Raw genomic sequence first — 21,361 nt, 5'->3', positions numbered from 1 at the left:
CCAAGAAGAGAAAGAATTACTGAATATGGTCATAGGTAGATTGCTGATGATGAAAGATTGAAGAAGAAGGATGACTGAGCTCTATGGATTCATGAGGGTAGATAAATCTGATAGAGCAATTATGTAGAATGGACAATATGTTGGAAAATAAAAACTGCAAATGCAAGAGCTGAAGGGCAGAAACAATGTGGTTGAGTGAGCAACTGAGAGTTGCAGCTTATAAAGAAATGAGGCATAAGTAGAGGAGGAAGCCACAGGTTCAGCAGCTGATTGGATGCCTGCAAAATTCATGTCAGATGGCATTTTGCTTCTCCAGAAAGTATGAAGTGAGGTTGTGGTTTCCTGAGAATTTAGTCTCCCTAGCATGTGCATGACATTTGACATCTATTCGAGGAGTTAATAAGTGAAAGTGTTACACAACTGTATGGAGCTACACTTACTCTGATACCATCAGGGCCTGTCAGGAGCAATAATCTGTATTTGAAACTGGAAAACTGAAGCATATTTAAAGATATGTTGGAATGTAAATATTTCACTTATTCTTTATTAGTCTAAATTAGCTAGATTTCACTTTAAGATGGATTATAGTATTATACCTGCTTAAAGTGACGGTGTGTGTTTCTTATACACTAGGTCCTGAAGGACTTGGTTTCACTGTGGTTACCAGAGATTCTTCCATCCATGGTCCTGGTCCCATTTTTGTAAAAAACATTTTACCAAAGGGAGCAGCAATAAAAGATGGCCGCCTGCAGTCAGGTGACAGAATTTTGGAGGTAAGAATTGAAATTAATTTCTTCAATCAAATGTTTATTGGTATTTGAATAAGTATATCAACATATGTTAAAATTTGAATATAAATATTAAAAAAATATTACTTCTAGACCAATAAGCGCATCAATTATAAAAACTGCAGAACAACTGGATGTGAAAGTTCCTAATATAGGACAGTGATTAGGGATAAGTAATAATAAGAAATTTTCCCTTTTTTCTTACTTCCACCTCTTGGGGCCCTCGAGGGATCTGGTTCAAATCTAAAAGTTAAACATAAAAATCAGTTAGTGCTAAGAATTTCAAAGTCATGCTGAAGTCCTTCTACTAGTTTCTTTAAACTTCTCGCAAAGATAGGCCAGTCTTCCTCAAATTGATTTGTGCCTGTAGAGATATATTTAGGACACACAAAACAACAGAACTTGTTGTTAGTTCCTTTTTTCATTCACTGTCAATGAGCACATCATCTTATTGGCTAAATATATACTGACAACTTTCAAGAAATCATCTTCATTGAAAATGGCCATTTCCATCTAATTTCTCAGGACGTGAATGCAACATTACAGCTTTTTGTGTAGTTTTAGATCAGAAAAGATGACTCCACATTAAAAATTCCTATAAGTTAAGATAATATGGTCACCATTATTTTCTAAAAATGGAGGACAAGAGAATTATAGCAAGTAATTTTGTTTGCAGAGGAATATGTCATGTGCTAATGTCCATTTTTGCTTTTTGTATTAGACAGAAAATGATACCAGTTAAGCATACGAAAGCTGCTTCCTTCCTATTTGAGTAATCATTCTCTTATATATTAGTTTGATTTCCCCTCATAAGAGAGAGCCATCAGAACAGAGGAGGGAATAACACAAGGGACTGTAATGATGGAGCATGGGTGGTTCGGTGAGGGGAGAACTACAGATATTTCACCGGAGGGGAGAAACAAAATACTGTACAGAAATTAAAAATGATATAAGAAAACAAATAAATAAATTTAATAATAGTTTAAAAAGATTGTGGAATTAAAAAAAAAAAAACTGCTGGTATAAACTCCTGGCCATCCAGCAACATAATAATGACAGCTTTTTTTTTTTTTTTTAAGATTTATTTATGCATACAGAGCTGGGGTACAGGCCAGAGGTGCAGCGGCAGTGAGAAGATTCACCAGAGACAGAGTAGGGAGCAGAACAGGCAGATCAGCAGAGTATACTGCTGAGGGGAGCAGCAGGCAGGTCAGGAGAGGTCTGACATGCCATATGGGTCACCTCCAGACTGGGGATCAAACTTGCACTGAAGCGGCTGCAGGTAGCTTGAGTGCTTCGTCCTAATCTATTGCACCACCAGGGAGAGCCTGACAGCTGGTTTTATTGGTATTTTTAATATGGTAGGTTTGGCTCAAGATTTCAGTTTTCTAGAACTTCACTGATTGCAAGAGCCCATTTGCTACATATTTTCAGAAGCCCTCTAGATAGAGGAAGATGGAGGACAAGTGTGCTGGTAACCATTCACGTGATTGTCTCCATTAGGTGAATGGCAGAGATGTCACAGGTCGAACTCAGGAGGAACTTGTGGCCATGCTGAGGAGCACTAAGCAGGGAGAGACAGCATCACTGGTCATCGCCCGCCAAGAAGGAAGTTTTCTGCCCCGGGAGCTGGTAATATACAGATCATTGTCTCATTCAGTTTCCAATGTAGAGCTCAATATACTTAGTGAATTTATGAACTCTGAGAAGTGAGTTTTAAACCTCAGGCTCTACTTGCAGCAAAAATTGAATCACAGCAAGGAAAGCTGGCCCCATTGGGTGTCTCAGCTTAGGATGTTCATTTGATGCAGCTTGTGTTCGTACAAACAATAATTAGGTTCGTAAATCCAAATTCTCTTTTAAGAAAAAATTTAATAATATTCACCTAAATAAAACAGACGTGAGTATGTGCTAAGTTCTAGGCAAAACACAGCTAAAATGTTCACGGTCCTTCCTTTAAACAGCTTGCTTTCTAAAAGGACACAAAAGTACAATTAATTATTCAAAATGGTGAATATTCAGAAAGAGAACTGCAGAGAGCACTAACACACAGCAAGAGAAGTTCGGCTAGGGTGATTTGGTGGTTGTGCTACAGTGGCAATACCTGATGGGGCATCCTAATAAATTATTAATACATCAATGAATTATTAAATAAATTAATTTAAAAAATGAATAGAGGAAACATAAAAAGGTGAATAGAAATTTTACTAAAGGCAACTGAAAGTTACAATGAATCTACAGAAAAGTCTTAGCTTAAGAAAATTTAATTACATAGAAGACTGATTAATTTTTTTGAAAAAAAAAAAGATCCTTTGACTAGAAACTAACCTAGAAATCTTTCCTGAACTGAATGTCAAGGATTTATGGAAAATTAGTGATACTACTTTTTACCAATGTCCTATTTGTTACAAAATAAGTTAGGTACTGTACTACCATACATATTAGATAATAACTGGATAGTTCCTGAATTTAATATAACAAGTACCTTAAGTGGTCTCTGTGAAGAATTGATAATAACATGATAAAATAATCTTAGTCAATTGTTAAGCTAAAGCATAGTGTATCAAATTATACATACAGGATGATCAAATTACATCTAAAACAAATTTTTAAAAAGAACTAAAAGGAGAAACTTGGGAATATGAAAATTTTCTATTTTTTTCCACAATGAACACCTTTATTTTATAATTGAAAATATTTAAGAGTACTACAAATATTTATAAATTCCTTAGAATAACTTTAATGTCTGCAACTATGAGGAATAGATGTTATTAAATAAGTTTTAATTACCCCCCCCTTTTTTTTAACTTGCTTTGAACCTATGTAAGAAATTATCAAGGCACATATAAGTAATATCATAAGTTCCCACAGTTAGATTATCTGAACAGTGAGGGCTAATTGAGAAAATTAAGGTTAGCTAAAAAAAAAAAAGAACTTGAGACACATGATAATTATTAAATCTGTAGAGTTATTGTATGGATTGGAATGTAGAATTAATCTATTTCTCCAGATAGTTTATATCCATTAATGTACCTATATATTAATTTGATAAATAGTTTACCGAGAATATGTTGTGTACTTCAATTGGAAGTTCTAGGGTTGAAAAATAGTTTAGACTGATTTGATTTATTCCCTTCCCTTGTTGAGGTATATGAAAATAAGTAGTTGGAAGGGATACTGTTACAAGAACATTTTGCCATTGGAGTTATCCAAGAAGGAAATGGGTTATTTAAAATATCAAAACAGAGCTTGCCTCATCATCTGTCAAAAGATGTAGAAGTAAAAAATTCTCACTTGATAAGGTGATGAGAGTAGATAACCTCCAAGATAGCTATTGAGTATTTTATTTTGTTAGATGCATTTATATTTATATTTGAACATACAACTGACTCAACTCAGTCATATTAATGCTTCTTACTTACTGGTCAAAAGCCCATCTTCCCTCCATGTTTCTGGCAAGGATTTCTTTTCCATCTTCCTTCTCTTCCCTATCATCTTATCCATTTTTTCACTTGACCTATTTTTATGATTCGGGAAGATTCATAAAAGAGGAAAGAGTGGTATGAACCGTGAAGATTACATTCCCGGACACTTTTCCTTGATTTGAACCCTCCATTTGTAGTTATTTGGAATGCAAAATCTTGATCTTTTCTCACACATTCTCTTACCCTTATTTTTCTTAACAGCAAAATGCTGATAAAATTTGGATTCTAAATATTTTTTCTGTAAAGTACAATTGAATTTCTCCTTCAATTCTTTCTTTGTGAAGACCTTGATCTTACTCTCTAAGAGCTAATATAGAAAGGAACAATAAAAAGGAGTCACCGTGTATATAGAAAGGGGAACCCTTTCACTCCTTGGCCAATTCTTTACTTGCCAGAGGTTAAAACTCTTGTTCAAGAATAAGAGAAAAAGTAAAGAACTTTTCACTGTATTCTGTTGAAATCTGGGCATGGATGGGGAAAAATGCTGTATGGAAAGATTTTATTCTTATGCTTGCATGCAAAAGAATGCATTAACAGACAATTCACAGACATCTGGAAGTTATTAAATGGAATATTAGAATACTTGGACTAAAGAGAATGGAAAGAATCTATGAATTCAGTTATAAGTTTGAAGTTGAAAAAATAAGACAGCCAATGTGATTGAGTAACCTGGAACTAGGACCTAGGTTTTGTAGCACTTGGTATTGTATCTGGCATTTCACTCTCTGTACTTAGCTTCTAATACATATACCACTTACTGTGTGAGCTAGAGAAGGTCACAAAATCATTTCGAGGCTCAGTGTCCTAATGTATATCATAAAACAGTTGTGAAAATTAAAAAAAAAATAATGCATGCAAAGCTATTAGCATATTTTCTGATCAAGTGTAAGTGCTCAGTAGGTGTTAGCTATAATTATTTAACCTGCTATATTACCACTGTGGAGCTACTATAAACACAATACTGTATTGTAGATACATTATGGCATAAATAGATTTATGCAGGCTTGCTGGAGATTAACTACTATTTTGAACATTGTTTTCTTGTTTATTATTTCTTCTTTCTTATTTTAAAATGGTCCTGGCATCCAAGTTGTTTTAACCAATCAAATAGATATTGGATAACCTGTATATATTATTTCTCTGTCATTTAATAAAATTTAGTAAAATTTGATTTCTGTCCCAGAAAGTGACATCACAGGCTAAGCCAACCAAAGAGCATATTAAATTAATTTTAACACAGTGACCTTCTGAATGCAAGTAAATCATTTTTCCTCATTGTTTTTAGCTTTATACAAAATTTGGAAATCATGTGGTTAGAATCCATTCTCTTATTATTCTCTGGTAAATAGTCTAAACCCTAAAAGTTATTTGTCTTCTCGCTATCCAAATATGTGGAATATTCTTTGTAACCATGGCAAAGTAAGTACCATTGGTCAAGGCTTATGAGTCCCTAAATCATGTGTGGACCCATAATCTATGTTTTGGAGAAATAAGAAATTATATTCTGGTTCCAGCCCCAGTGCTACGTTAAGTACTAAGTAGCAAGATCCACATAGGAAATTTAAAGAGAAGTCATGTTTGGCATGTGTGGTATTATTTCAGTGGGAATTACTTCATAGTGTGACATGCATTAGACTAGTTGAAAGAGCAATATGAAGAACAGTGTGCCCTGTGATACATCTTTGTATTTTTGTTTCAAAAAACTGAAGGAGGTATCACTTTGGTCTCTTCTCCCTTATCATGATGGATGTACACACTTGACTTTCCATTGAAAATCTGGCAGGATGAAGGAAGGACAGCATTTCCTGCTTTTGTCTTATTCTATCTCCTTTGATGAAACAAACTGTGTTTATTGTTTTCCTACTCTGAGAAAGTCTCCGCTCCTTCTGTTAAGCCTTGCTATTTCACCAGCTCAATACCCCCTCTTAACCGTACTGCTCTGCCTGTTTTGTGACAGTTAAATCTTCCTTACATCCTTGTTATCATAAGCTTCTGATTGAGCCTTAACACAGCCAAGGGAACATGTGGTCAGCAGTTATACAGGAAGTCCTGATATAGGCTGGTCTCTCGGATGTGACCCTCTGTTATGCCAAAGACCTTTAGTATCCATTTCCTGGTCATGTCTCTCGACCTGCCACAGAAGAGTGCTTTGCTGAATTCTTCTCCTTGCTGGTCCTTGTTCTTCCTGGGCAATTGGTTAGTGTCACAAATGCAGTAGCATGTTTAGCCTACCCTTGTTCCATCTGTGGCAGGCTGGCTTGAAAATCAATAGAGGAATTTATGTAATAACACCACAATTATTTTGCTCGTTCTAGTGTCATAAAAGAATTGTGTTTCAAAAGTAATCTTTCCAGAATCCTTGTCTAGAAGATACTTTGATGTCCTCACCCCTGACCAAGTAAGAGTTTGTTAGAGAGATATTCACATAAGGAAGATTTTTGCAGAAGAAACTTTGAGGCTAGTGTTGGTAATAGAATTGGAAGGTGAAATTGCTGTGTCTGCCTCTGTACTTGGAATGAAAACTACGTTAGTTCATCAGTGGTTTATCTGATCTGTCCTGTGAGGGAATGGGCCTACTAGTTCCTTTTCATCCCTGGCATCTGAATTTTTTTTTTTTTTTTAAGGATTTAGTTACTTATGCATGCAGGACTGGGGTGCAGGCCAGAGGTGCAGAGTTGATAAGTGGATTCACCAGAGACAGAGTGGAGAGCAGAACAAGCAGATCGACAAAGTACACTGTGGGGAGCAGCAGGTGTGTCAGGAGAGGTCTGCGGCACTTACACTGAAGCAGCTGCGGCTCGCCTGCAATGCTGAGCTATATTACCCATTGTGCCACCAGGGCCCTGAAATTACTTTTTTTCTTATGCATAGTATCATATAAAGCTATCTTCCTGTTTAGGAAAGAGCCTGAAAAACTAAAGGTTTTTAAGTTATTTCATGCCTTTGTTTTTAAGAGCTTCAGAGACAGACAGATGCTGTGTTATTTGCCATGTATGTGCCTGTGTGTCTCTCTCTTCTTTTACTGGGGAGAAAGGAATATTCTGTCATTTCTTTGTTAACCTCTTTAATGTTTCATTCTCTGACCTCCTGCCTTATCTTTAAATTGTCCTGAAAATCACAGCAACCCCTGGTGGGTAAAATGAGCTGAGAAAGTTTCAAATGTATTTATAATTTCTACCTGCCAAGTTTGCCTGCTATTAAATGCTAGCCTCTGCAAGTGGGATTAACTATATTTCAAGCAAGCCAGTCGCTCTTGCCCGGCATGACTGAGACCCCAAAGTTAGCCATGTTTGTCATGCTGATTTGGCTTTCACTTAGGAATATTGCTTTTCTGAGGGAAAAAATTGATGCACACATGCATGGAGACTCCCTGAATAGTTGCTGAGCTCAGGGTATTCACACACTGTTGTTTTACCAGCCCCTGTGAGTACCCTAGCAAATGACTTGTGATTCCCGGCCCCTTCACAATTTACTCCACCTTCTTATAAAGTGAAAAATCCCAACTTCACTGTCAAATTATTTAGCATTATGATTCATGCAGGAATTTGGTTTGAAATTTTAGATGAACCTCATTTAACTGATACATTATTTTATTCCCTTTGGCTATTTGATTCAAATGACTCCATGCTTAATTAACCATGCTACTTAAGGAAGAATGAATATTAGAGCGGTTATTTGTGGATAAGTAGCAGAAATTGAAGGCTGATTTCAAAATGATTTTTCTACTTAAACCAAAGTATAAGAGTTATGTTTTGGAATTTAAATAATTATGCAAAAGCCCAAATGCACTGTTGTTGTATTTTATGCACCCTCTAAGCAACACAGTTCTAATGACTTAAGATGGAGTCCTCCCTAAGATATAATCTTTACTGGTTCTTCTCCCTATGATAATTTTCTTCTTACTGCATTTTCACTCTACCAGTATGTCTTTAATCCTAAAGTTCTCTCCAACATGAATTCCAGAGGTGAATGAGCTATGTTCTGTCCTCAAGGAGTTTTTTGCACCTTGAGAACAGTAATGAGATCATGGAATTACACACATGAAATAGTATAGGGATTCAAAGTTGGGAATCTTGAAGAAACCATTGAAGATCACGGGCGTGTTTGAGAAGGGTTTTGATAATTGAGTGGGTTTCAGAATGTAGACATGAGGAGAGGTAGGAAATAGCATCTTCAAATACTCAGACACTGGAAAACACAGCATACATCGAGGAGATACTATGAGATTGTGGGCAGCCCAGCTTGACAGATTGCTGAACAAAGGACTAACAGAAGCAGTGTTGTTTGGAATAATTTGATGGGGGTGAAGAGATGCTTGTAACTCACTAGAATATAGTTGTAGGAGCTTGGGATTGAAATCAGTCAGAACTGGTTTAAATCTTAGCTCTACCACTTACTGACTGAATGGTCTTAATTAAGTTACCTCCCCCAGACTCCCTCCTCATCTCTCTAACAGGCAGATTGGATCAGTATTTACCTAAGAGACTGTTAGCACTAAATGAGATGTATGTAAATTACTTAAAGTAGGCCAGATAGCATGGGATTTAACAAATATTTCTTGTCATTGTCATCATTATTGCTCAACTGAGTGAAAGATACCAAGTGCACATGTTAAGGTTTCCCACCCTTTGGAAATAAGGAGATGGAGGCAGAAAACTTTGGTTTTGGCATCTGATACATGGTGGGATAAGGAAGGAAGAAATGCCAATAACTCAAAAGTTTTTAGTCTAGACGTCATCGAGATATCATGGAAGATGTATAGGCTGGTTTGGGGGGAAAAAAATCTATTCCATCATAGAATTTTATTCCTTTCATAGATACAAAGGTGGTTTGTGGAGCCTGTAACCCTCAGCGTTTTTTTCCTTCTCTCTTCTTGTGGAGAGCCTGCAATGTCTAGTGATAGCTTCATAGCGCTAAGATGTAACCCCTTGCACCACCAGGGAAGCCCCCTGCTACACTCACTTTAAACCAAAGTAAAACATGCAAATATTACCTTATATTTCATAGCACAGCAATCTCAAAATACAAGTGCATAAAGCAGTGGAGCATGTAAATAATATTAGTTACAAAAACATTTGAATAATCTAATTGTAAAGCTTACTTTTAAAATGATAAGTGCAATATGTAACCTTCCTGTATATTAAAATATTTAAGTTTTATTAAAGTGTTTTTAAATACTGCACTCTTGGTTCTACAATAACTTAATAGAACAATGCTTCTCAACTTGGGGTCTCACACACGAACAGGACCACGTCACCTGGGATTTTTACATGCAGAGACCTCAAACTGCCTCCAAACCCAAGGAATCAGTAGCTCTAGGCAGGTGAGACTCACAGATATGTTTAAACAAGTTTTCCAGATAGCTCTCATGTTCCCTCAAGTTTGAGAAACAGGTTTTGTTGCAAAGAACATAAAGCCTGTAAGATAACTTACTGACTATAACTGAGTATTTTCAGTAAGAAATTTCTCCACTTTTTCTTTTCTACAATTTCTTGATCTGTAAAAAAATATTGTGTAAATTTCAAACCCAATTGAGTTGTGTCTCTATGGCCACGTGCCTCTCATTTTGGCAAAGAACCAGTGCTGAGTGCAATTCAGTTACTCAACTCAATTACACCTGATTCATTTAGGCAAACTCAATTGTGCTTGACTTTTTCAAACCCAACTTGATCATGATTTAAAATTTCCACACTTAATTTGATTGTGCTTAGAATTTGTTACGTGCTACCTTGGAACTTGTGAATCTAAGTATGTTTCAAAGAGGGGTACATTTAGGAAAGCTTGAAAGATTAGGTTGTTGGTATCTGTTTGCAGTTTAACCTATTTCCCTTCCTCTTCCCCCTACTTCCAGTGTGGCCTGCTATAGGCTGAGCTAAGTGCCCCTGGCCTTGACATGTGCCAGATTCTCCCCTCCCCCATTCTGTATGGTTGAAACCATATCAGAGATTCCAAAGTTCCTAAGAAAGTGACCCTTGTTTATCATCTCAAATTGACCATGCTTAGTTGATCTCCTTTATTTCATTTTAGAGAGGAGGGAATGAGACACCGACATACTGTCCCTCGCCAAAATTGCATCATCAACATCAGAATGATCTTTTAAGAACGATTCTACCTCACTGAGGAAGGCATCTTGCCTTCTATCTCTTACGGTGTGTGTGCAAAGAGACTAGGTCCTTAATCTTTGCCAGTTTTTTGAGTGCATTCAATAACCCACAAGGATGAGGGATTAATAGGCATTTGCTCCTCCCTGGGAAGTACTTAGACCTGAAAGAATTTTGCTGAATCCTTGTCAGCAAAACCTAGTCTTGATAAAATAGATGATGATAAATGCTTTGGTTCAGCTTTATTAAAACAGATGGAGGAAGTGCTGGCCACTTTGTCTGGTTGTATGGCTTCCAGGTGTCAGAATGAAAATAATAGCTTTTATCACAGAACTGGTTTTGTTGGGGATGGAAAGGGGAGAGCTCCATGCTAAAATGAAGTTCTTGTGACATTTTAGAGGATCCAGGCCTAATTATATTCTCTTGAAAGTTAAAAATGAAAAACCATGAGATTCAGCTGTTCTTTCATGGCACAAGACATAAGTCTTATTAGTGTCCATTGTGGCCATGATTAGGCACCCAGAGGCTGGAATAAAGAATTTTCCAAATATATGCATTAAAGCGGCTCAGAAAAAAGTAACATTGTGACCAACCACAGACTATATCCGTCTTATTATCCAGTTAACCAAATGTTACCAGTAATTCATGCCAGCTGTTGATATGGAGCAGCTGGGTAAGAAGGTGGTTACAAAACTCGGGGGATGACCTTGGTTTGCTTAATTACCTCTATGCCTGTGATCAGTACATTTGTTAAGGTACATTTGATGTAAGATGAGGAAATGCATTCATTTTGTAAAAGATAGAGATTAAGGGGAGAAAGTACCACCTTAATTGATTGTGGTTGACTTTCCCAGCTGTTATCAAAGTAAATACCACACATGTGAAACTGTCACTATAGCCCAATTCATTTTGAAAGTCTACTTAGAGGCTTGGACATACTTCATCTGCTGTTTTTCAGGGAAATGTGTGATCTTTATCTTTAAGAATATCATCATAAGATTAACTTTTTTTTTTTTTTTCCTAAGGGCTGATAAAACAGAGATAGACACTTAAATAGCAATCTGTTGCCACTTACCTCTTCCCATGCCCCATCCCCAAAGATTCTCTGGGCAATGACTTTTAAATGTGTTCTCATTATTTTTAATGAGTGTGCAGACTACATGATGCCTAAATGCACCAGTACATGGGTGCCCTTTTATTGAACCTGTCAAATATAATGAAGCATCGAAAGCTAAGTTTCATTTTTTTCTTTAAGATATTATAATTATTTAAATTAAGATGCACAAGTATAAGTCACATACTGTTTAATCCCTCATACTGCCTAAATAAAGCCCACCCATATCTAGTTCCCCCTTAAAAAAGTTTTATCACAAATGTTAAAAAGACAAGAGAACATTTAATATTGTTATGTCTCTTTAAGTTTACCCTTCTTTAAGTCTGCCCCAATGGCAGGATATTCAATTATAAACGAGTGCAATTATGTTTCCTGGCCACTTATTGAGTTATATGAAGGACTTTTATCACCTAGTCTTTCCGTAATTAATTCTTTGCATCTCTTAGAGGCTTAAGACCTAAGGATGTATTGTTGAGCAGCTTGAAATGTTTTAATTTTCTTTCTCTCCTCTTCCTCTTTACTTTCTGGCTTTCTGGCCCATTCTTCTACCTTTAGAGGAGATAATAACATTCAATACGGTATTTCATAATTACAGATTATATTTATTTTGTATTTTACTAAAATACCTGGTAGTGGTGAAGAGGACGCTAGGAATATTACATTAAATTATATCAAGATGTCAGGTGGTGATGAAGGTGGAGGTAATGGTGGAAGGATGGGGAATGTTGCAGCCCCAGGTACAACAGAGCACGCTCACCTGTGCTAGTCAGTGTATTGCTAGTCAGGGTTACACAAAAGTCAGGCCTGTGACTCCTCATCTGTGGAGCTGTGGACCTTAGCACCCCACAGGTAAGATACCAAGGCTCAGTCTGACTCCAAAGGGCTCACCCTCTCCCTGCTCTCCTTCCAGCAGCTGCCATCTCATCCTTAAATTACCACTAGCCAGGGAACGCACACAGAAATAAGGAAATGAACCAAAAATGGCCAACTGCATAAAAGCACCCCACAAAAAATCATACTGCCTGTTGCTTGTTTTCAATGCATATCCCTGAAACCAAATGTTCATCCATGATACTCAGAGGCTAATAATTCAGGAGATGTGTCTTCACGGGCCTCCATTTTCCTTTATTTCTGGTTCTACATCAAAGATAACAGGGTGGGCCCTCCCTGGTGGCGCAGCAGGTTAAAGCACAACACTGAGAATCTAAAGCCGCTTCCGCATAAATTCCATTCCGCCTGCCCCCGACGTGACCACATGGCGTGGCAGACCTCTCCTGACCCGCCTGCTGCTCCCCTCAGCAGTGTACTTCGTTGATCTGCCTGCTCTGTTCCCCACTCTGTCTCTGGTGAAGCCTCTTGCCGCCCCTGAGCCTCTGGCCTGTACCCCAGTTCTGTATGCACAAATAAATAAATCTTAAAAAAAAAATAAAACAAAAACCAGGGCTCAGTAATTTGATCCGTATTTATTGCACATACTGAACATCTCTTCCAAGTTTAGCTGACAAATACTTATCAAACATTTATTTGTGTCATGTGTTATAACTTGATTTTTGAGGGTCTCCCTGATGGCATATGGATAAGTCTCAGCACTGTCACACTATCACTGCTATGGCCTGAATTCTATGTCTGGCCAGGGAGCTGACTCACATATGGCACAGCAGACTTCTCCTAGCCTATCTACTGCTCCCCTCAGTAGTAGGTTTAAGTCAATCTGTCTGTTCCACTCCCCACTCTATCTCTGGTGAATCCCCCACCCCCTCTTCATCAGAACCTGCACCCAGTTCTTATACCCATAAATAAAATAAATAAATAAATCTTTGAAAAAACAAAACTTGATTATTGAATTCCAACAACTTATAGGCAATTCTAACTGTAACGAGAAAAACAAAGATGGCATAGTACTGTTTGCTAGTAGGAAAAACTAATGTAAAGAAATGTGCAAATTTAAGGAAGAGACTGAGAGGTGAATTCATGAATTAGAAGTTGTAAAAAAAGGCCCTCCCTGTCCTGTTCTGCTCTTCACTCGTCACTGATAAATCTTAGTACCCCTACACCTCTGGTCTGTTCCCCAGTTCTGCATGTATAAATAAATAAATCTTTGGAAAAATAAAAAAAAAAAGGAATGTGTTGGTGATTGTGATAGTAATGTTGGCTACTTTTACTGTGATGTGAACAAAATTGCAATTTCATAACTAGAATGTTTCTAGGAATGATATAAATATCCATCAAGTGTGACTAAAGAGCTGCTTGATACCCTGGTTCATAAGGTCGGCATTCTAAGTACTGTGTTTTTAAGTTCTATGGGCTTCATCTTGCCTCTTTCATTCAACTGGAGCAACTGATAGGTTGGGAAGCCCAAGATGGCCCCACGACATGACTGTCAGCTGGTGCTGGCTGTTGGGTGGAGTACTTTGGTTCTCTTCATTCATCTTTTCATCCTCCAAGATACTTGTCTAGTTTTCTTGCATGGCATTTTCAGGACAGGAAATACAAAGAAGCAGGGTTTCTTAAGACCTCACCTAGCCTTGCAAGTTGCACACTGTCACTTGTGTCTCCTTCTCTTGGTCAAAGCAAGTCATAAGGCCAGTCCAGCTCCCAAGAACATCATCTATACATTTCTTAATGAGTCACAAAGATCTAGTTCTTTCTCAGTGCATGTATAACGCAAAAGATGTAAAAGAATCTTAGGCATGCTCCGTTTCCTCTACTTTGTTATTTAACATACTTTACCATGACATTCTTGCAAATTGAAACTTCTATTCCTATTTTTGAGCATTTCTTTCCCAATGAGGAGTATGTTTCTCCCTTTCTTCTTTCATTCCATGTGGGGATTTACTCTTTTACAATAGACACAGAAGTAGGAGTTGAATTAAAGAATGTTAAAATCAATTGAGATGGGGAAAAAAGTACAAAATGATGTAAAATATAAACTTTTGTAAAATAAAAATAATATTAAAATTATAAATACTAAAATTAAATTATCAACCCACATACAAAAAAATTAAGGCTAAGAGTTTCCATATCTATAAAAAGAGGATTTTGAAGTAAAAAGTCTCTTAGATGTCTTCTTACTGCAAAGTATACTATTCTCTGAATTCTGAACAACAGTCCTAGCATGACACTCAGTGAAAACAGGGCCTGAATTATGAATGATCTGTATATATAAGTGTCCAGCAGGAGTCCACCTCTGAGTGTTTGTTTGTTCCACAGTTCAGAATGCCTTGGGAGCATTTGACCTACAGAGTGCCTTCTCTGAAGTAAATGTAGAGCTAACAAATTGCTGACAAATATCTTTCTCATCACCGCCTTTTCAACCTACCATTAAAATGCCAGTTGCCATTGTTTTTAATAGGCACAAATGGAGCCCTACTCCAACCCTCTGTCGATGGTGCCAGAGCTGTGAGCACTGAAAGAGACTGCACCCTTTCTCACAGTCACTGCAAAAGGAAATGTATTCCTGACTTCCTAAATTAGAAGCATAGGTGTATTTTCCCACAGGACGTTCTTATATATAGACCATCCAATAGAATTCAATTATCATGTACTGTTATGTTTTGGAGGTACTATAGAGTAAACAAACCCTGTTGACTAATGGAAAACTCAGCACAATTTACCAGTCTTTCATTTGAGGAAAAAAATTAAGTTGCAAAAACTAAGTTTATAAACAAAATTATAGCATACAGCTTATTTTATAAAGAGAAATCACCTTGTCTACACCCACAGCCATGATTAAAGCTTATTTCCAGTATGCATAAGGAAAAGTGAATGAATTATAAACATTATTCACTGGGGTCTGGTTATCCTTAATGCAATAAAAAATTTTTGGTGTCTACATTGTTGTATTGGAAAGATATAACTATGACAACATTAGCAATTTGTTGAAAACTTGAAAGATACTTTCGATGTAATTATTAATGCAAGGCACCTCAATTTCTCTTCTAGACAGATTGTAAATAAATTATATAAATAAATATTAATGTAATTATGAACTTGATAATTTTATGTGCTATGAAGGTATGCAAGGAAATTAAACAAAGATGAAGCACTGAACGTGTTCATGTTTGAGGATATACATAACAGTGACTTATTCCCCACATCCTAAAGAGATAGAAGTACACTAGATTGAGCTTTGTCTTCAGCTGTGCAACTGAGTATGATTATTTTAAAAAAAATGTATGTAATTTTTCATAGTGGTTAAGTTAATAACATGTCACTATAATTTGTGTACTTCTAAAACAGAAATCAAATCATGTGCAGCCTCATTGGAAGGAAAGTCAAGGCAAAATTGCTGCAAACCAGCTATGGCTTGTGTTTTAAAAAGCCCAGCTTTTACTGTCAGGTAGCAGTTCAGAGGTTCCTCTTTAACCTGTAGGGTTTCTTGCAAAAAAAGAATAGCGATAGCATGTCAATGTCTTATTTCCTTCACAAACCTTTGAAAATGTAACCCAAAGATTGTGTTGCCTCTCTCCGTCAGCTCTCAATAGCTCTCAAGGGAGTCCACATGTCTTATCAGACTTGAGCAGCCAGGCAAGGGCAGCCAGCACATTGAGAGGCCAGGCCAGCATCATGGTCAAGGCCACTGGGCAGGTAGTGAAAGGCTGCTTGCTGTGTTAAACAAATGCGGTTTCCTTCCTGGCTTCCTCAGGAGCTAATTTTGTTTTTCACTTCTCTTCTGGTATAAGAACAATAAGGATTCATAAGGCCATTCTGCCAGTAAGGAGATGTGCATTAGATTACCATAAATCCACAGATAAAAAGTGCAGTGGTCAATGAGAACGGGCATTCTTGGATGAAATAAAAGGTTTAATTGAAAGCACAGTCCCAGGGGAGACAGATGATTGAGCATGGCATTGAGTAGACATTAATTACCATAGACCAGAAAATGAGAAAAGTAAAAACAATACACTTTTTTTAGTTTCCAAATTTATTTCCCTTTTAGAAAATATGGGAGATTATCTTAACTCAATGTGAAGGGGAACAAGTTAGTTTTTGATCGTTCATAATGTTCTTAGAACACAAGTAATTTTCTTTTGGAAGTTGCAGCTGGATTTCTTCCTCACAAAGATTAGTTTTTAGAAGTCAGAAATCTAGTCACAGTACAAAGTGTGCTGTTTTGCTGAGTAAGTGTTCCAATAGACATATACCTATTATGTTATAACATTAGTAAATTATGCTCACTTTATCATTATTCTACATTTCTTATTGAATTCTTTGAGTATGCCTCTCAGCTTGTTTATAAAGCAGAGTAGGTTTTTTCTCTACTATAGAACAAGAAAAGAGTTGACAGGGCTTCCGAACATAAGGTCCCCATTAAACAGTAGACGGCTTGCTTTGTATCACTAAAATATGGCTATTTTTCTAAATCATGCATATTTGTTTAGTCAATGGCTACTTTTGATGTGGCTAAAACAAGGGGATGGGCTCTACATCCATAGGGACAAAGGCTGGGACCAAAGGCTGCTTAACAAGAAAGCAGCTGGTCAGATGTCTCTTTTACTAATCATTTAACATATTTGCATGATGACTGATTCTCCTTCCAGAACAAATAAAGTTTAAACACATTCTGGATTGTCTGTGCCTTAATGTGCAGTGGATTTGAAAACAAAAGGGAGAAACCAAATATAAGTATTCTTCTTGGTATTTGCACACCATGTTGCCAATTCAGTGCTTAAAAAAAAAAAACTGTCAAAGCAACTTTAATTTGCTTTTCAGTTTTATTTAGAACAATGAATTCACTAAGTGAATTTAAACTTTTCAATCCATTGTTTAGGAGCTGATATAGGCACAGTCATAGTTTTAAATATGGAAAAAATGCTTTTTTAGGATTAATTTGAACAGGGTAGTTGCTAAATAGTACCAGCTGTCATAACAGAGTAAACATGAATGACAGTTTTACTCCACCCCATATCAAAACTCAACAGCGGATATGGCGATCAGATGAGCCAAAATAAATGTGAGTTCTTAGAAATATTTGCAAGCTATTTCTTGAATAAAACAAACCTTCATAGGCATCAAAGTGCAAACAGGTCACAATTAAGCTTAGAACTATTACAGAAATGGGAAAGGTGATTCATTCTGTTGCTGTAGATATCTTTTATGTTTACCTGCTACTTCAGAATTCCATTTGATGATTGTGATAGTAGGGAGAATGATCAATATTATATAGTATTGGAAATTAATTAACAGTTTTACAGATATTATACATTAATTAAAATGTGGCATATATTGATCTATAAAGAAAGAAATAACTGATGCATCATTTGGTAAAAATACTTTGTACATAATATGCCTATTCTCGTGCCTGCGATGAGATGGCTGCTAATGTTATACACCTAAGTAGAATGCTCCCTCTTGCCTTGATTTATATTAACAAGCAACCAGAAGAAAAAATGACTAGTATCATAATTTAATTATACATAGAGTGCTAAGGAAACCCAGGTGAAGGCTGGGCCACAATAAGATGGGTAACAATTTGAGACGGGCTTTGATAGGTAAGTAAGAGTTTGCCAGTGGGTCTCAAAACAGGAGCATGAAAGAGAATGATCATTAGGTAGTGAGCCAAATAAAAAGAAAAATTCTGTAACTTTTCATTGATTTCATTTCCCTCTGGCAGACATATTAGAAAGTCATTTAGGGTAGTTGTATGAAAGCACCTTTATAGATAAAATGTAATGCACAGTTGTCACCTTGTTTTTGGCCTTTTAATCCAGTATTTCAAGAAGAAAATTGTTGCAAGAGTGCATCAACAAAATAATTTCTGAAGTCATCCTATGCAAAACTCTTATTGTGTTTATATATCTTATCAGGTGCTAAATTGGACTCAAAGTTAAATTAAAAATAGTTCCTGTCGTTGTTGGGGTTCTGCGGATTTAATGGAGTTAAGACAGACATACTGGCAAGTAATGGTCAGAATAGAGGGAAAGTGATGAGAATCAAAAGAATAGGAAAAAGAAAGCAAAACTGTTTTCTTTCTCATAAAATCAAGGAAGAAAGAAGAGAAGGTATATGCTGACACAAAATCTAGGTGTTTGGAAGTATTAAGTAAGGAGTCATTTATTCCTTTATGTCATGACTGTAAAGCTTCTTTTGAGATGAAAATAACTTCTATTCTTGATATAAACATACATATACACATTTGAAATAAAGACTTTTCCTTACGTATATTTTTTACTAAGTATCAAAATTGCAGGTATGTACCATCAGAAAAATGCTTGACTAAAAGATTAATTTACACGTGCTTAGGTGAGTTTTCCTACTTCATGTTTCAGCAAATGAAAATGGAGCTGTGATGGATTAATTAAAAAAAAACTTAATTCCTCAGGCATGAACTGAACTGAGTTCAGTTCAGCTTGTTTATTTAGTCTATGGAGCATACTTGATTTTGTTGGTAAATGAAGATCCATTAGTTCAGGGAAAAAAGAAGCCCTGCTCAACCTACAACTAGAGAAATATTGATTGGCAGTGAACTGAACTTTTAAACTTCTTGTAATTACACACTGGTTTTTACAAGAATTAAGGCCACAGCAGCAATTGCTCTCTTATCCTTGTCCTGTTTTCATGTGTGAGTATGTGTAATAGGTACATGTGTATATATGCACACATACATACATATGGATAGCCAAGGCATGGGATCATTTGGGAGATGAATACTAATGGGTGAATAAAGTAAAATGAAAGGCAGTGTTCAGTAACCCAAGCTAGTTATTTAGGGCTCTGGGTCCAGATGTTCAGTCTCTTTCAAGAGACTAGAAAGAAAGGCACAAGGATGTGGATGGATAGATCTAACCTTGGAAATATTTGACAAATCTAAAGCCAGTCATAGTCCAGACTATGGAATAGTATCTTAGCTTGTTCAGGCAGCTATAGCAACACCACAGACTTGGTAGCTGAAAAGCAATGGAGATGTGGTTGTCATAATTCTGAAAGATGGAAGTCCAAAATCAGTGTGTGGACATAGTCAAGTGACTCACAGACTTCTTATTGTATCTGTTATTCTGGAAATAACTAGGGAACACTGTGGAATCACTTTTAGAAAGGCACTCATCATGAGGACTCTACCCTTATGTCCTAATCACCTACCAAATGCTCCACTTTATAATACATTGGAGATTAGGGTTTCAGTGTAAGAAAGGGGGGGTCATAAACATGGAGACAAGAACAAATGGGTATGTGTGTGGAAAAAAAAAAGACATGATTAAAACAATATAAATCCTGTTATATAATTTACCCTTTATATCTCCCATATGTTAGAAAGATATATAGTACTCCATTGATAGATGCAATTACTGGTCTGAATTATTTACTTCCAAATACTAATATTATATGCTCAAACTGGTCTAATGTATGTGAAGAAAATTTTTCCAGCTATCTTTCAACATTTGAGAAACATAGTTCATGCATCTAATGGTCTAATAAGGAAGATTAAAGTTATATAGAACAGATATACACAGATATACACCGAATCCACAATAGACCAACATAGATTATATTAACCAAACCTCAGTCAACCTGATGATCATTGAGGTAGAAGAATAGGCCTTGTTGTACACATTGCAGCTGTGCATGTTTTTTTTGTTTGTTCTTAAGATTTATTTTATTTATTTATGCATACTGAACTGGGGTACAGGCCAGAGGAGCAGGAGTGGTGAGAGGATTCATCAGAGGCACATCACAGAGCAAAACAGACAGATTGAGGAAGTACACTGCTGAAGGGAGCAGCAGGTGGGTCAGGAGAGGTCTGCCGCACCATGTGGGTCACCCCGTGGCTGTGAATAGAACTTGGGCTGAAGCGGCTATGGGTAGCTTCACAGTGCTGCACTTTAATCCATTGCGTCACCAGGGAGGGCTCCTCTTGCATGATATTTAAAGCAACATTTTTGTGGAAACAACTAATTGATATATTAATTCCCTTTTTACCAGTAAGTTAATTCTAGGTGGACTTTCTCTGTCCTATCAAACTGTCTACTGTAATAAGAATAGGAAGATATACTTACATTTTAATTAATGTATTTTCATATTCTATGGAACCTAAGTGATATAGTCAGATTTACCTGAAATTTTTCACAAAGTAATTGATTTAATTAAGATAAAAAGCCAGATTACAAATTTTATCTACAAGTGTCTTATTATAAATAGTGTAAAAACATTTTCATTCCTAATATTGACTTACACTGTGAATTTAAAAGTGGTTGTTACCCAGAGATTTCTCAATTTCTATTTGAAATTTAGGATTATGTATTATTGGTAGTATACTAAAAGGGATTGAGCCTCATTATATCCAGTTCTCACATCAGAAGAAAAGGTGTGGTTGAAATGATTGTATTTTAATCATCTGACTCTCTTATAATCCTTAATTATAAGAAACTCTTCTCCCCCGCTCACCCCTCCCCCCCATCCATAAGAAAATACTACTTTCTTGAGGCTGAAGCAATATTGTTACTAAATTGTAGCGTAAATGAATAAAATAAAAGTCCAGACTCTGGACTTTAAAGTAAAAGAACATTCACTGAAACCTCTAGGGAAAATAAAGGTAACTAAGATGTAATCCCTATTTTAGAATTCTTGAGAAGAAAGCTATATTATCTTTGCTAAAAGAGTCATTAAGCTAAATAATGACACATACAATTATAATGGAGAATGTAATGTAGAACATTCTTTCACTTTCCCTCTAATGGTTTCAGATTTTATTCTGTGACCATAATACTTCCTAAGATCCCAGAGAAAACAATTCATTGCTTTCAAGCTATCTACAGAAATTCATCAGTGCAAAATATTTTTTTTTTTAATTTCTTATAGGGAAACTAAATGTCATGTATTCTCCTTTATGGAATAAAGATTCCCTTGACCTAAAAGCTTCAAAATGTGCATTTTTTT

General features: G+C 36.3%; 1 protein-coding gene across 2 annotated transcripts in view; it reads left to right on the top strand.

Annotated features, from left to right (window-relative positions):
* PARD3B (par-3 family cell polarity regulator beta) overlaps positions 1–21,361 on the top strand; it is a 489,342-nt gene that overhangs the window by 66,210 nt on the left and 401,771 nt on the right. For both annotated transcript variants that reach the window (XM_012727531.1, XM_012727528.1), the window contains exons 6-7: positions 634–773; positions 2,292–2,420. In XM_012727531.1, the coding sequence (XP_012582985.1) occupies positions 634–773; positions 2,292–2,420 (269 nt within the window). The remainder of the gene's footprint in view (positions 1–633; positions 774–2,291; positions 2,421–21,361) is intronic.

This window comes from Condylura cristata, unplaced genomic scaffold (assembly GCF_000260355.1).
Source record: "Condylura cristata isolate star-nosed mole 26May11 unplaced genomic scaffold, ConCri1.0 scaffold00002, whole genome shotgun sequence".
Lineage (NCBI taxonomy): Eukaryota > Metazoa > Chordata > Mammalia > Eulipotyphla > Talpidae > Condylura > Condylura cristata.
This window is presented reverse-complemented; position numbering and strand designations above follow the sequence as displayed.